The 14,785-nt window shown below is 39.8% G+C and overlaps 2 protein-coding genes across 2 annotated transcripts; both read right to left on the bottom strand.

Moving 5' to 3' along the window:
- Nucleotides 1-2,408: 2,408 nt before the first annotated feature.
- On the bottom strand, nt 2,409-2,975 carry LOC107022157. Its single transcript, XM_015222850.1, has one exon. It carries the CDS (start codon nt 2,973-2,975, stop codon nt 2,409-2,411), a length of 567 nt encoding a protein of 188 aa, XP_015078336.1.
- A 426-nt stretch (nt 2,976-3,401) lies between these two features.
- On the bottom strand, nt 3,402-4,375 carry LOC107022156. Its single transcript, XM_015222849.1, has 2 exons — nt 4,262-4,375; nt 3,402-3,713 (listed from the first exon to the last, which is right to left on the bottom strand). Exons 1-2 carry the CDS (start codon nt 4,373-4,375, stop codon nt 3,402-3,404), a joined length of 426 nt encoding a protein of 141 aa, XP_015078335.1.
- Between the last annotated feature and the right edge of the window lie 10,410 nt (nt 4,376-14,785).

The following is a 14,785-nucleotide window of genomic DNA, read 5'->3' as shown; positions in this document are numbered from 1 at the left end:
TTTGGTTCTGGAAGATTGACAAATAGGTCGAGTATGAAAAAGAGACTTGTAATCTCTTAGCCATGAATGTGGTGCAATTCACACCCATAATTAAGAACTCACAAGGAAATAATTTCCAAGGCTCTTGATGCATTGTCACTCAGATTGGAAATTTGCCTCCACGGATACCTTAATTTCCGGATGCGAAATCGAAGCTGACAAACTGAAAGAAAAACCCACATGCCTTATTATAGGGGTGTGGTTTGATTGTGGTGGAAGTCGCTCTTTGCTCGCGTCCTAAGAGTTTGACATTCCTCTTTGGACTGTGTCCCAGTTCACTGCTAAGAAAAAGTTTCACGTTGTGCTGCATCTTTTTTGATGTCGTCCGCACCTGTGGTATGTTTTGGAGAATTCATCCTTTCCGATGTTCTCGACAAAGACTGAGATAAAACTTGTCAGCATAAAAAATGCAATTTAAATGGGAGACATTGTCTTTTACCGTGTCGACACTTAAGCATTCTCCTCGATATTTGACGTCAACTCAAATGGTTTGACGTAAAGCAAATAAAGCTTATGTCTTGTCTTTGCAATATAATCTTCAATGCACTCTTCATTGGATGTCAAAATGAATAAAGCTGATGCAATGTTGATATTTTCTTAGTTGCTTTCGATGATTCTCTTGGCATTCTCTCTTGCCTAATAAAGATGCAGTTGATGTTGAGGGGTAAATATTTCCCTTGAGATGCACGATTCCTCCTATGGCAGTGCATGATTTCTTGCGGGGCATGAATATCTTCCCGCGATGCGTGATTTCTTGCGGGGTATGAATATCTTCTCGCGATGCATAAATTTCTGCGAGACATGAATATCTTCTCGCGATGCATAATTTCTGTGAGGTATGAAATCTTCTCGCGATGCATAATTTCGGTGAGGTATGAAATCTTCTCGCGATGCATAACTCTCTGCGAGGCATGAAACCTTCTCGCGATACATAAATTTCTGCGAGGACAAAATATCTTTTCGCGATGCATAAATTTCTGCGAGGCAAAAATATCTTCTCGCGATGCACTAATATTGACTCGCGATGCATGAATATTGACTCGCAAAGCATGATCTTACGTGATGCACGAATATTGACTCGCAATTTATAATTTCTTCCGCGATGCATTAATATTGACTCGAGATGCATGATATTTCGCGATGCATGAATATTGACTCGCAATGCATGATCTTCCGCGATGCATGAATATTGACTCGCAATGCATGATCTTCCATGATGCATGAATATTTACTCGCGATGCATGAATATTAACTCTTGATGTCATCCTAGGTACCAAATGAAGATAGTGCTTCAATCGAGCAAATAGTGATCTTCTGGGAGCTTTCTGGATAATCATATCGTTCCCAATGATGACAACAGTAAAACGACATCTAGATAATATATCTTCTTGATCGATAATAAAATAAGTGATCCCTACGGGTAATGTATAATATCATATCCGACATTATGATGCAAATGACGTCCTTTATGGAAACCGTAAACTCTTCCTTGAGACTTTCACTCGATTCACCTTCGAATCTAGCTGGATGTTCTTTATAAACTTTATGTTGTCGGAAATTGATTGAAATAAACTTTTCATATTTCTAAGTCTCCTACATAACCGATATAAAATGCTTCTTGCTTCTAGGAAAACTATTGATTCTAAATAGTTTTCTCCTCCTTTGACTTCTCCATATTCATCCATCGGGGGAATTTCCTGATTTCAAAGCAAAGCTATTAACCTGCGTCCACAAAATTTTTTATTAGGTTTAAAAATGAAGTAATCTGTGTCGATTACTTCAGCTGTCTTCTTCTTGTCCCGCTATTTCCGGTTGATTTCCCGATCTCCCGACTCTTGAAAGATAAGACAAATATTTTATGCCGAAACAAATAAAACGTAAAAGGGAAAATTTTAGAGAAATAAATTTTTGAGAAATAGTATCTGAAAGAGGTCACTACCAAGTCATGTCATATCTGGCTTACCAAACTTCTTTGAGTCTGATGCTTGTAGGTTTATCTGATTATTCGCTGGGTAGTTTTCACAGTCACTCCGGACTTGTAGGTAAACCCATGCTGAAATTTTGAGGCCATCCTCAAATTTCTGTCCCAGTTGCAAATCTCGAAATATCTTCAATCTTGACTAGCTGAAGAAGGATCTTCTCCTCGAGAATTTTTGAGTCCCTCTCAAAATTCTGTCCCAGTTTCTTACGTATCTCATTCTTGAGAATCTAGGTCGAACATAGTTTAAATACAAAGAAATAATTAAGGGGATAAATGGGGTGACCGAAGCCGACATAGGCCGCTTACGTATCTCATTCTTGAGAATTCGGGTCAAACGTAGTTCATTACAAGGAGGATAAAATTTAAACCAAACGAATACAAGCAAACTTCACACGTAGTATCTCTTGACAACGTCTGAGTTGATAGGTTTTGGCCATGCTGTTCCATCCATCTCTGACAGGACCAAAGCACCTCCGGATAATACCTTGCGAACCATGTAGGGTCCTTGCCAATTTGGCGCGAATTTTCCTTTGCATTCGTCTTGATGAGGAAAAATGCGCTTTAGGACCAACAGACCAACTTTGAAAATTTTGTCTCTTACTCTGTTGTGAAAAGCACGAATCATTCTCTGTTGATAAAGTTGACTATGAAAAACAGCAACCGTTCTCTTCTCATCGATCAATGTCAACAGATAAATTCTCTTGCTCACCCATTCAACATTACTCAATTCAGCTTGTTGGATGATCCTTAGGGATGGTATCTCAACTTCAGCAGGTATGACTGCCTCTGTTCGGTATACTAGCAAATATGGAGTGGCTCCAGTCGATGTTCTGACAGTCGTTCGATAAACCAACAACGCATATGTCAGCATCTCATGCCAACCTCGGTCATTATCAATCATCTTCCTCATGATCTTCTTGATATTCTTATTGGTAGCCTCCACAGCTCCGTTCATTTGAGGATGATAAGCAGTTCAATTTCGGTGAGTAATCTTAAATTGATCGCATATATCTCTCATCAAGTGACTATTGAGATTGGCACCATTATCAGTAATGATGGATTCTGGTACCCCAAACCTGCATATCAGATAGTTACGAACAAAATCAGCAAGAACTTTCTTGGTTACCGACTTGTAAGAAGCTGATTCCACCCACTTGGTGAAATGATCAATAGCAACCAAAATGAATCTGTGTCCATTTGAAGCGGCTGTCTCCATCGGACCGATGACATCCATACCCCAAGCTACAAATGGCCAAGGTGAACTCATAGCATGAACTTCGTGAGGTGGCACTCGAATCAAATCACCGTGCACTTGACATTTATGACATTTTTGCACAAACCTGCAACAATCTTTCTCCATAGTCATCCAGATATATCCGGCTCAAAGGACCTTTCTTGCCAAAGTGAGCCCATTCATATGTGTGCCACAAACTCCAACATGAATGTGTTCAATAAGCTTCGCAGCTTCAACAACATCAACACATCTGAGAATACCTAAGTCTGGAGTTCTCCTATATAAGATTTCTCCACTTAGAAAGAAATTGAGAGCCATACGGCGTATCGGCTTCTTCTTATTGGATGCAGCATCTTCAGGATAAATCCCGGACTCCAAATACTTCTTTATATCGAAATACCGTAGCAAACCGTCTGGTTCTGCTTCTACATGGGAACGATGGACTGGATGTTCTTTCAACTATATATCCAGCGGATCAATATAATCTGTATCCGGATATTTAATCATCAAAGCAATGGTGGCAAAAGCATCGGCCAATTCATTCTGTATTCTAAGAGTATGTCTGAATTCGATCTTATGAAACCTCTTGCACAACTTATGCACATATTGCACATAAGGTATAACCTTTGGGTTCTTCACAACCATTCTCCTTGAACCTGATGAATCAAAATATATGAGTCTTCAATAACCAACAACTCGTAAATATTCATGTCGATGGCCATCTTCAACCCAAGAATACAATCTTCGTATTCGGCCAGGTTGTTCGTGCAATTAAATCGGACCTTAGCTGTTATGGGGTAGTGCTGACCAGATTCTGACACTAAAACTGTTCCAATACCTTTACCTTGATGGTTTTCCTTTACATCAAAGAATAATCTCCAACCTAGATATGCTTCAGAAATATCCTCACCCACAAATGACACTTCTTCATCGTGAAAATAATTCTTAAGTAGTTAATACTCTTCATCAACGGGATTTTATGCGAGATGATCAGCCAAAGCCTATGCCTTTATATCTTTCTGAGTCACATACACAATGTCAAATTCAGTCAACAACATTTGCCACATATCTAACTTTCCGGTCAGCATCGCCTTCTGGAAGATATACTTCAGTGGATCCATTCTGGAAATGAAGTATGTAGTATAAGAAGACAAATTATGTCTCAGCTTCTGGGCAAGCCACATCAAAGCACAACACGTTCTCTCCAACAAAGTGTAACGAGACTCGTATGGAGTAAACTTCTTGCTTATATAATAGATAGACCTTTCCTTCTTTCTTGTCTCGTCGTGTTGACCAAGTACGCATCCGAATGCACTATCTGAGATTGACAAGTATAGCAACAGAGGACTCCCTTCCCGCGGAGGAACCAATACCGGTGGATTGGATAAATAGTTCTTGATAGCGTCAAAAGTAATCTGACACTCTTCTGTCCACTTTGTCGGGGCGTATTCTTCAATAGCTTGAAAATAGGCTCACACACCACGGTTTATTAAGCTATGAATCGAATGATTTAGTTTAACATCCCTAAGAAACTCATCACCTTTTTTCTCGTCCTCGGTGGAGGCAACTCTTGAATCGCATTAATCTTAGAAGGATCAAGCTCAATACCCCTTCTGCTGACTATAAATCCCAACAACTTTCCGGCTGGAACTCCAAAAGCACATTTGGCGGGATTTAACTTCAAGTTGTAATGACGCAAAAGCTCAAAGAATTTCCTTAGATGTGTCAAATGGTCCGAACTCTCGCGGGACTTGATTATGACGTCTTCCACATACATTTCAATTTCTTTATAAATCATGTCGTGAAATATGGTCATCATAGCTCTCATGTAGGTAGCACCAACATTCTTGAGGACGAACGACATTACTCTGTAATGATATACACCCCAAGGTGTAATGAAAGCTGTCTTTTCTGCGTCTTCCTCATCCATTAGAATCTAATGATAACTTGCATAACAATCCACAAATGACTGCATTTCATGCCTAGCGCATTTATCAATCAAAATATGAATATTCGACAACAGAAAATTATCCTTCGGGCTAGCTTTGTTTAGATCTTTGTAGTCGACACAAATCCTGATTTTCCCGTCTTTTTTGGCAACCAGAACAACATTGGCTAACCAAGTTGGGTATCGTGTAACTTCCACCAATCGAGATTCTATTAGCTTGGTGATCTCTTCTTTGATCTTTAAACATAGTTCAGGCTTGAACATCCGAGCCTTTTGCTTCACCAGATCGAACACTGGGCTAATCGGCAGTTTATGAGATACGACATCGATAATCAGCCCTTGCATGTCACTGACTTCCCAAACAAACACATCAATATATTCCATAAGCAAATGAATCAGTCCTTCTCTCTGAGCTTCATTTAGGTGGATGCTGATATTAACTTCTTTAACACATTCTAGATTCCCCAAATTTACTGTTTCCATTTCCTCTAGATTTGGTTTATTCTGATTTTTGCACTGCCGAAATTCCTCGGCGACATACTCTTGTTCCTCACTTTCTTCTTCGTAATCATCAACCTCGTCATTACCAGCCTCATTTTGTACATTCAGCTCGTAACATGACATGACATTGGCAGGTCTAAAACTTACATTACTAAAACCATAAATAGACAAAGTTAGGAATGTAAAGTACAACAAACGACTAAATAAATAAATTTAAAAACAAATAGGCTTTCATTCAAAGATAAAAATAATGCAAACTTTGCCATGGCATAGGTCCATATTGCCTTCTTTGAACATCACGATGAAAATTTAAAAATACGAACAGTTAAGAAAATGCAAAATAATGGGTCTCAGTCCTCTTTCGGACTATCACCGATTTTAATGTGCATTAAACGATGCCTTTCTACCGAGGAGTTTGAGGGATCAGGATGGGCATAGAGGTCCAATTTTGCAACATCTCTCCCAGCTCAGCTTCGTGGATACCAGCTAGCTTTACCTCTTCCTCAACAACAACATCAATCTCCTTGAAGAGGTCACATATTCCTTTCCAAGGCCTTCATGCTCGGCATATTCCCAGATTGGAAAGGATTGATACAAATGTGGGATCGGCTTAGCCAATGTTTTATCATTTTTCTTCTTCATCTTCATGTCATCATCTATGGGGATGTACCTCAACGTATATCTATAAACCCCACCAAAGGATGTTACGTTGACTTTGTTTTGTTCTAGTTTCCCCAAGTCAAACCTTAACTGCCTCAACGTCGACAATGGGCAGATATTCAGACCAGATCCATCATCTACTAAGATGCGGTTGACAACCTTTCCACGGCATACTACAGAGATGTGCAACACCTTGTTGTGTGACCTCCCTTAGAAAGGCAGCTAATCGTCACAAAATCTGATTCGACGCCCTCGAATAACTTTGTGAATCATAGCGTCCACGTTATCGCTGCTTGTGCCCGTGAATACATACATATCGTCGAGACCCTTCATCAAAGTCCTGCCTGTGCGATTCAGAACTCATCAGCAGGTTCCATACGGAGATCTGAGCCGGAGTCTTCCCCAAATGCTTTACTATAGACTAATCTTTTGGCTGCATTCTTCTCCAGAATTCCTTTGCTTCTCCTTCACTTATCAACCTTTTAGCATGATCCTTCTTTTGACCTCCGAGAGCAACCTCATCAGGAGGGTAACATCTTCCATATCTGGTCATGACTTGAGCGGCAGCAGTTTCAATAATGAACTTATGCTTGATGAGAGTTTTTGATGGCACCATAGCAAAAACCTTTGCAGGTGTAAAAATAACGAACTCTTTCTTCTCTTTGATGCTTAAAAAGGCTACATCCTTTTCCAAATCATCATAAATGATGGGAGTAATAATTTTCCTTCCACACCAGTCATCGTCTATCTCGATCATATAGACATTGCTGCCCCTATGATTCGGCAATGGGTTGGTGTTGACATTTGGTGTCGCTGGTTGGAGAGAGACTATCTCTTGGTCAATCAAATCCTTAATTTTGTGCTTGAGGTTGATACATTCCTCAGTATCATGCCCAACACTGTTGGAATGATAAGCACATCTCTGATTAGGTCTGTAGAATTTTGAGTTGACATCCACGGGTTTTGTCCTACATGGTGGATGTATCCGGCCGTAGCCATTCGCTCGTACAACTTTTTTTGGATTTCAGAGAGTAGTGAAGTTCCTTGAAGGCTTCTTCTAAAATCTGGGTCGGGGAGAGTCATAACTGCCTTGTTGAAGAGGAGGCACCTGTTGATAACTTCTGGTATTTGGACGGGGAGCTTTGCTTCTAGGATATGTAATTGTTTGGTAGTTTGGCGATGGAGCTTGGTAATTCTTAGGGGAATCTTTATATAGTGGATCTTGGAGTTGATAAAGAGGAGGGGGGTTGCTCGGTAGCTCGACACCATATTAGCGCAATTGGGAGCAACATCCTGGTTGGGAGACGAAATTTGGCAAGGTGGAGGATAATTTGAGTAAATGGGAGATGGATTTTGGTAATTTTGGGGATGACATTTTGTATAGTGGATCTTGGATGTTTGGATAAATGGGGGTAGCATTCTGGTTATTGGGATTACTAGATTGCGTGTAGCAAGCCTGGTTGGACTTTTGGGAAGGCCGGGAAGGAACTTGGTAATATGAAGAGCTCTTGGGGGTTTTCCTTCCCCCCATATGAAACAACAACGATTTCTTCTCTTTTCTTTTTCAACAACCCTGAAGATCAAGGGGGTGCGGCTACACGGTCTATCTTTCCTGATTTTAAACCGTCCTCGATAGTCTCACCAATCTAGACTATCTCGGCGAACTTCACTCCAACGAGCAACATAAGTCTATCATAATATTCAGGCTCTTGCACGCGCACAAATACCTTAACAATTTCTTTCTCAGACATGGGTGGTCTCACCCTTGCCGCTTCTTTTCTCCACCTATAGGCGAACTCCCTATAGCGTTCGGATGATTTTTGCTTTATCTTCTCCAACGAGTATCGGTCTGGAACAATTTCTACGTTCTAAGAAAATCGATCGGTGGAATCTTTGGCCAATGCATTCCAGCTGGGCCATTGCCTTGTTTCATGCGATGTGAACCACTCAAGAACTTCTCCGCACAGGCTTCGGTTAAATAGCCGCATCAATAAGCTTCATCCCCTCCAACTCGAACGAGCTGGTCGCAGTAGGCTCTCAAGTGATCCATAGGGTTGCCTACTCTTCAAAAGGTGTCAAACATCGGGATTTTGAACCCTTCTGGCAAATTCAAATTTGGATGAATACATAAGTCTTCATAATTAAGCCCGGCGGTATCAGGGACACATTGAAGCTCTTTCATTTCTTTATTGATCTCTTCCTTTATGTGGACCTTTACCTCTTCCTTCGCCCTCCACTCCTTTTCATATTCCTCATAATTGTCCAGCTCAAAACCGTGCACATCGTGCTCGATAGGGACGGGAATTTGAAAAATGGCTCTCTTTTGTAAGGGTGGAGCTACAAAGGGACTCTGAGCATTTTGAGTGGTTTGATAATTCCGAGGGTACGTCTGAGGATTGTCATTATGATTCAAGTGGTGGTGGGGTGTTTGGGGATTGAAAGTATTTTGGTAATGATTTTGCGGTGGTGGAGCGGTTTGATGGTGGGTATTTTGAGGATGGGGTGGCACTTGGGGGGTGGTTGTTTTGAGGAAGAGGTGGAGTTCGGTAGGATGCAGAAGCATATTGGGGATTTTGGGTAGTCATATGTATAACTGAAGGATGCTGAGCAGGTGTAGATGATTAGTTCTGGGATGGATACATATTTGAAGAAGGGAAGTAGATTGGAGGCCTCCCATCAGCAGCGTTAGCAGCAAATCCTGGTGGAGGGAGATCCTGTCTCCTATGCATTTATACTCTCATCTCTGCAATTAGTTGCATCAACTGCAGAATCAACTCATTCTGGTCTTCTATGGTAGGTTGAGCCACCACAACATCAGTAAGACTCACTTCTTCGTTATTATCCCCCATAACTGTCTTTCCTTTGTCTGAGCTTTGTCTAGGGAAGGAATCTGCGGGACCTTTTGATTTAGTGAAATAGGGATGATCTGCCAGCTTTTGATCAACACAGATCAGTTTTAAATTACCTGAGAGGGAAAACAACTCAAAGGCAGATTTGTCAGTGCAGATTCAGAATACAAAATGCATAGTATCACACAGAGAGCAGATAAACACACAAGATGCTTTGTTTGAGGATATCTTCAACCCAAGAGTGAGATGAAAACACATTTTTTAACAAGCAGGAGTTTGCTTGTTTTAGTTTTGAAGCTGTCTCAGAAAGGCTAATCACATTGATCTACGGTCTTCTTGCGGCTGCTCTTTGATGTCTGTTGATCTAATCTTCGTATCTTCTCGTAACATGAAGGGGAGAAATAAAACATTTTCATTCATTCATTTATTACGATTACAAGGAAATTGTAAGGTAACAATAGAGCTCTTAAAAGATAAAATGATGACAACACGTTAGTCATTTCCCTTCTTGTTGCAGCATTAGTCTCCTCTTTTCAGGCGACCTAAGAATGGAGGTTTGTAGATGATTTCCTCGTCGTCGTCTTCCCCAGTCGCTTCAGGGTGAGCGTTATCGGGACCACTATTAGCTCCTTGCTCATAGACGGGGTATTTTTCACCCATTTTCCAAAGTTTGTGAATCATGTTGCTGTGGAAGGTTTTGTTCTTCTTCCTTAGTGCAGCCACCCTTTCTCTTATGGAGGCAAATTCTTCCATTTCCACTTTCAGCTCCTCATCAAGTGACATGCTTTTAGATAACAGACCAGTTGTCTCCGATTCTATTGTCGTATCTCTCGGTTCTCTTTCTTGCACTTTCACCCAAAGCATATCCAGCTTCTCTCACAAATCCTCTATCTCTATCTCAACATCTTTCTTTCTTTTCATCGGTGATGCCAGATCCTTATCCAGTGTCACGGTTGCAGCTTTGTAGATTGCGGTGGCCATGTCGACTCTGAGACCTTCCTCCTTGGCTTCTTGAATATCCCGAGTGATTTGTTCTATCTTCCTTTGTAGTTCTTCTATAGTGAGTTCCATCTGGATCTTCTTACCTTTGTCCATAGCAGTGATTTTTGCCTTTCCTGAGACGGTAGAATAGTGTTTTAGGATTTGGGGTATAGGAGGTGTCTTTTGAAAGAGAAACTTGAGACTCGGAAATTTTGGCCAGACATTTGTAAAAGTGACTTCTGTATATTCTTTTGGAAATTTCTTGATAAGAGTGGGCTTACGATATCCTTATTCATAGCAACATAACACATAAGCAGTTAAACACACATATCGCGTCCTAAACATGCTTGTGACCCTTTTATGCCAAGGGAAGGCCTAATGAATTGAAGGATGTATATGCTTTTTCAACCCGATTTATTATCCCCAAAATACTTCATTAATAGCATCCAACATGATTGATAAATATAAAATAAAAGAAAAAGTTCTGAAAATAAATTACAAAACAAAGTACAAATAAAGCAGTCCCACGCAGGGGACGGTAAATAAAACTCAAGCCTCCTTTGATCCTTCATCAAGTCTTGCTCTCTTGGCGATGTTGACCTCTTCCCACAAAGCATATCAATCGCCCAGAGATGATCACTCGCCAATCGATCTCTTTCTTAATGTCTGAACCGCTCTATCGACTGAATCTATTGTTCCATGCTATAATCTAACTCTACCATGCATTGTCTGGTTCTTCGTGGTTCTTGTATCAATCGATCTATGACTTTGGCATATTCCGAGTGACGAAGTTGATGCCCTAATTTATTCTTATAAAACTTCTCGTGAAGTCGGTAATGTCGGACTTGATATTTGGCTCCAACATCTGCAATAATGTGAGAAACGTTTGGACTAGGATCAATAGTTCCAGCGAGACTCTTTTTCAACCGTTCTTTGTACTCCGTCGAAGATTCTGGACGAAAACTGTTTGGTACAGGTTCACCCAACACTCTTCGAAATCTCCACATCCTACGCATGTCTTCAGCAAATGCAACTCGTCCAATCTCGTGGTCAGTTGCAAATATCCCCATATCTGCGATCTGGGGCAACTCTTGTTTCCCTCTTAGTTGTCTCAAAATTCGACCAGGAGCATATGGTATAGTCCCTCTTAACCCAGCAAATACCAAATAAGGGGCCTTTTTAGTTCGAACCACCATATTCTTAGTTACCACCAAACTATGTATTGACCATTGTACGTCTTCTTCTATCACCCCTCGAAGCCTCGAATACCAAAAACTCTCTCCTCCAGTCTTATTTCAACGATTGTGATACAACCACCAATCATGACCATGTAGCTCGTCTGATCGCCTTAGGGGATCTGGTTCTTTTGAATTATAAGTCTTAATCAAATGTCGCATCATCCACCATTGTAGTATCAGATTACATCCTTGAAAAAAGTGTTCACCGCTCTGACACCTGTCTAAAGCCCTGTAGATGTCGGCCAGAATCATAGGCGCTAAAGTGTAGTACTTTGTTGATGTTTTGTAATCCACTCCATAGAAGATGGCATGAGTGACCATAAATACACTAGGATGAATAGTGTATTTTGGCCCTTGAGGGAAAACCATAGTTCCGAGCAAACATATTGCAAATGCGAGGGGACGCGTCTATTTCCACTTTTATTTTGAAACGAACTCGTCTTAATATTTCTCATAAGACCTTGCACGCCCGAAGCGATAGTATAGTTTTTGGAAAGGTATATTTGGGGCAGGGAGCTTGTCCATCCACTCGTCTTTAACCAATGACAACTTTTCTCTAATTTTTGCAAAATCCCATATTATGGAATTTAGGAGATCTGTATCTGGATGTCGTTTCCTTTTGTTGCACATGGCGACACTTTCATAGCTTATAAGAACTTCTTCTATAGTTGGCATCAACTCCACTTCCTCGAACCGAAAGACCATGTTCTCACTATCCCAGAATTTCACCATTGTCCCAATTAGGCCTTGCCAAGCATTCATCTCTAGCAGTGATGGAAGGTAACCTATGGGTTTCTAAACGATCATTTTGTCGTCGTTGTTCATGAACCTCCACCATACTTTGAGGAAGGGATCGGGGATGGAAACAATTCTTTTTTTCATAGGCTCGTGAATTGGATTCATTCTACAAAAATAGCATACAAAAATTAGTCAACCCCTCACCCCGTAGACAATAAATTGTTTTAAAACGCATATACATCCTTCAATCAACAGGTAAGCATGATTGTCTGTTTTTGGCAATTTGGGCCAAGTAGACACAAGGTGGGCTTCTAATGGGCCCAATACGCCTTGGGCATCAGGTCAACTTAGTTCAAATGCTCTTAAATTCGAGATTTGGCTCGGCTCTACGCTAGTTCACTAGGAGTGGCTTTTGAAGAGATTGGGAACCCAAACGGTCAATTTGGGATGGAACTCGCGACAACCATTGGACGCATGACGAACCAATAAATTGCCGCTAATTCCAAAAAAGGGTGATATAAAAAAGTTTGGTTGCGGTATCACAAACCGTCCTTTAATATACTATACAATATATATCAGAAATATGTCATGATATGCAACGTCAGTTTATAATTTAAGCAATTTAATCACATATAAACAATTCAATAATAACACTTACTCCAAATAGTCAAATCATTTTGGTTAGAACTTAATTAATTCCCAGCAGAGTTGCCATTTCTGTTATAGTAAAATTATATAGTAAAGTAAAAATGACTAAGTTTCGAAAAGTCAATTAATCTTATGATTTAAGAAAAATCAACTTTTCGAATTAACAGAGTCGCCACTTGATTTTATAGTAAAAATCAAGAAAAACTTATTAAATATTTTTCAAAAGATTTAAAACAAATAAAAATCAATTGAAAAGAGTTCAAAGTTCAGGTATATATTCCGAGAAGGTGTTAGGCCCTTGGAATGCCCGCTAACTAGCGGTTGACCGGCAATTTGATTAAAAGACCTTTTTAGAATAATTTTCAAGTATTTATATAAACAAAGTGAATTTAATTCTTTTACTATTTTTTATTACCACTTTATTATTTAAAAAATGGAAATGAACTAAAGGGAGAAATTTTTAAACAGAATTAAGTTAAAGTAAAGATAAGGTTATAAGCATACACACACACACAAACACACACACACACACACACACACATATATATATACACATATATACATATATATATATAAAGAGTAACACAGCAGCCAACCAAAAACTTTATTTTTTTTTGAAAAATTACAGTAACGATTGACCTGACCAATGCGTAGCCAAACAGTAGTGACCAGCTATGTTTAACACACGTTATACCTAAGACTCAAGTTGGAAAAAAATGTAACTTGGATGTTAACTTCCTGGACAATAACTTATTACAAGTTTTAGTCTTCCCATTTAGCCAATACACGAGATAGAAGACAAAGTGTGTCCTCTTGCAAAGGCTATCGACAATCAAACCTACAATCTAACACATAACAGGAAAGAAAACTTTAAAAATAAAAGCTACCGGGGATCTTGAATCGAAAACCAACAGTTTATAAAAGACAATATGGAACAAATAATGGTACGAGACACAATAACATAATGTCAATATTTCAGACAAGCAAAAACTAAGCCATTAGGATGATTAACGCGCCCAAACTCAAAAAAAATCGTTGTCATGAAATAAGTGCGACGGCTGACTAAAAAAGAAATTTTTTTACACTTGATAAACAATAAGAACGAGAAGACATGACATAAGAGAAGTAAAGCATGACTAAACCGAAAGAGAACGGACATGCTCACAAATAACCCCAAACAGAACCTATATACATATTACTCGGATAAAAGGAAGGATATTGTTTGTTAAAAGGATCGCCAACCGATTTCTAACATATGGAAAATCCGAACAAAGTTAACATATAAGGAGAGCACACTCACAACCAAATATGCGATGTAAACAGGGTAACATTTGATGCGACATGGACGGAACAACATACAAGAAATTAGGAATAAATAAAACCAAGAGAGGATTTACCTCTTTCGGTGCAGTGAACGAGGAACGACGAGATGAAGGCAGCGACCTCACTACCACCACTATGCGACTCCGAGAGGGCGGATGAAAAGAGTGAAAATCAAATGACATCCAAAGTTTCTTCCTCCTTTTTATGACTTGGAAACTTGTTTCCAGTCTATTTATGGATGTAGTGCTTTTCTGTGTTTTTTTCTTCTTCATATTCCGTCTAACTTTTCAAATGCTTTTTTTTCTTTCTCAACAAGAATCGAATTTCTTCTTCAAATTCCGTCTGTTGCAACAGCGCTACTGAAGTAGATGGGAGGAAGAAGACAAGGGTTCCCAGTGTACGGGAGAACGTCGTTTTCCTGGGAACTCATCGGTGAAAGAGAGAAAAATCAAGTGGGTTGGGTACCGACTTTGTTGGATAGGGCTTAGAGATATTAGGAGGAAGTGGGCCGAGCTATGGAGAAAAGGAGTAGGCTGGATCAATTTTTTGTGGTGCGTTGGGAATAAATGTTGGGCCGGCTAGAGAGGTGAGAATAAATGGCATGAGCTAATATATATATATATATATATATATATATATATATAT

This window comes from Solanum pennellii, chromosome 6 (assembly GCF_001406875.1).
Source record: "Solanum pennellii chromosome 6, SPENNV200".
NCBI lineage: Eukaryota > Viridiplantae > Streptophyta > Magnoliopsida > Solanales > Solanaceae > Solanum > Solanum pennellii.
This window is presented reverse-complemented; position numbering and strand designations above follow the sequence as displayed.

Bases quoted from the DNA above. Each gene is read 5' to 3' on its own strand.
- LOC107022157 (XM_015222850.1), bottom strand. From the start codon at position 2,975: ATGAACGGAGCTGTGGAGGCTACCAATAAGAATATCAAGAAGATCATG.
- LOC107022156 (XM_015222849.1), bottom strand. From the start codon at position 4,375: ATGGATCCACTGAAGTATATCTTCCAGAAGGCGATGCTGACCGGAAAG. The intron at 3,714-4,261 runs GCATAGGCTTTG...CTGGATATATAG, and splicing joins TGACTCAGAAAGATATAAAG to TTGAAAGAACATCCAGTCCA.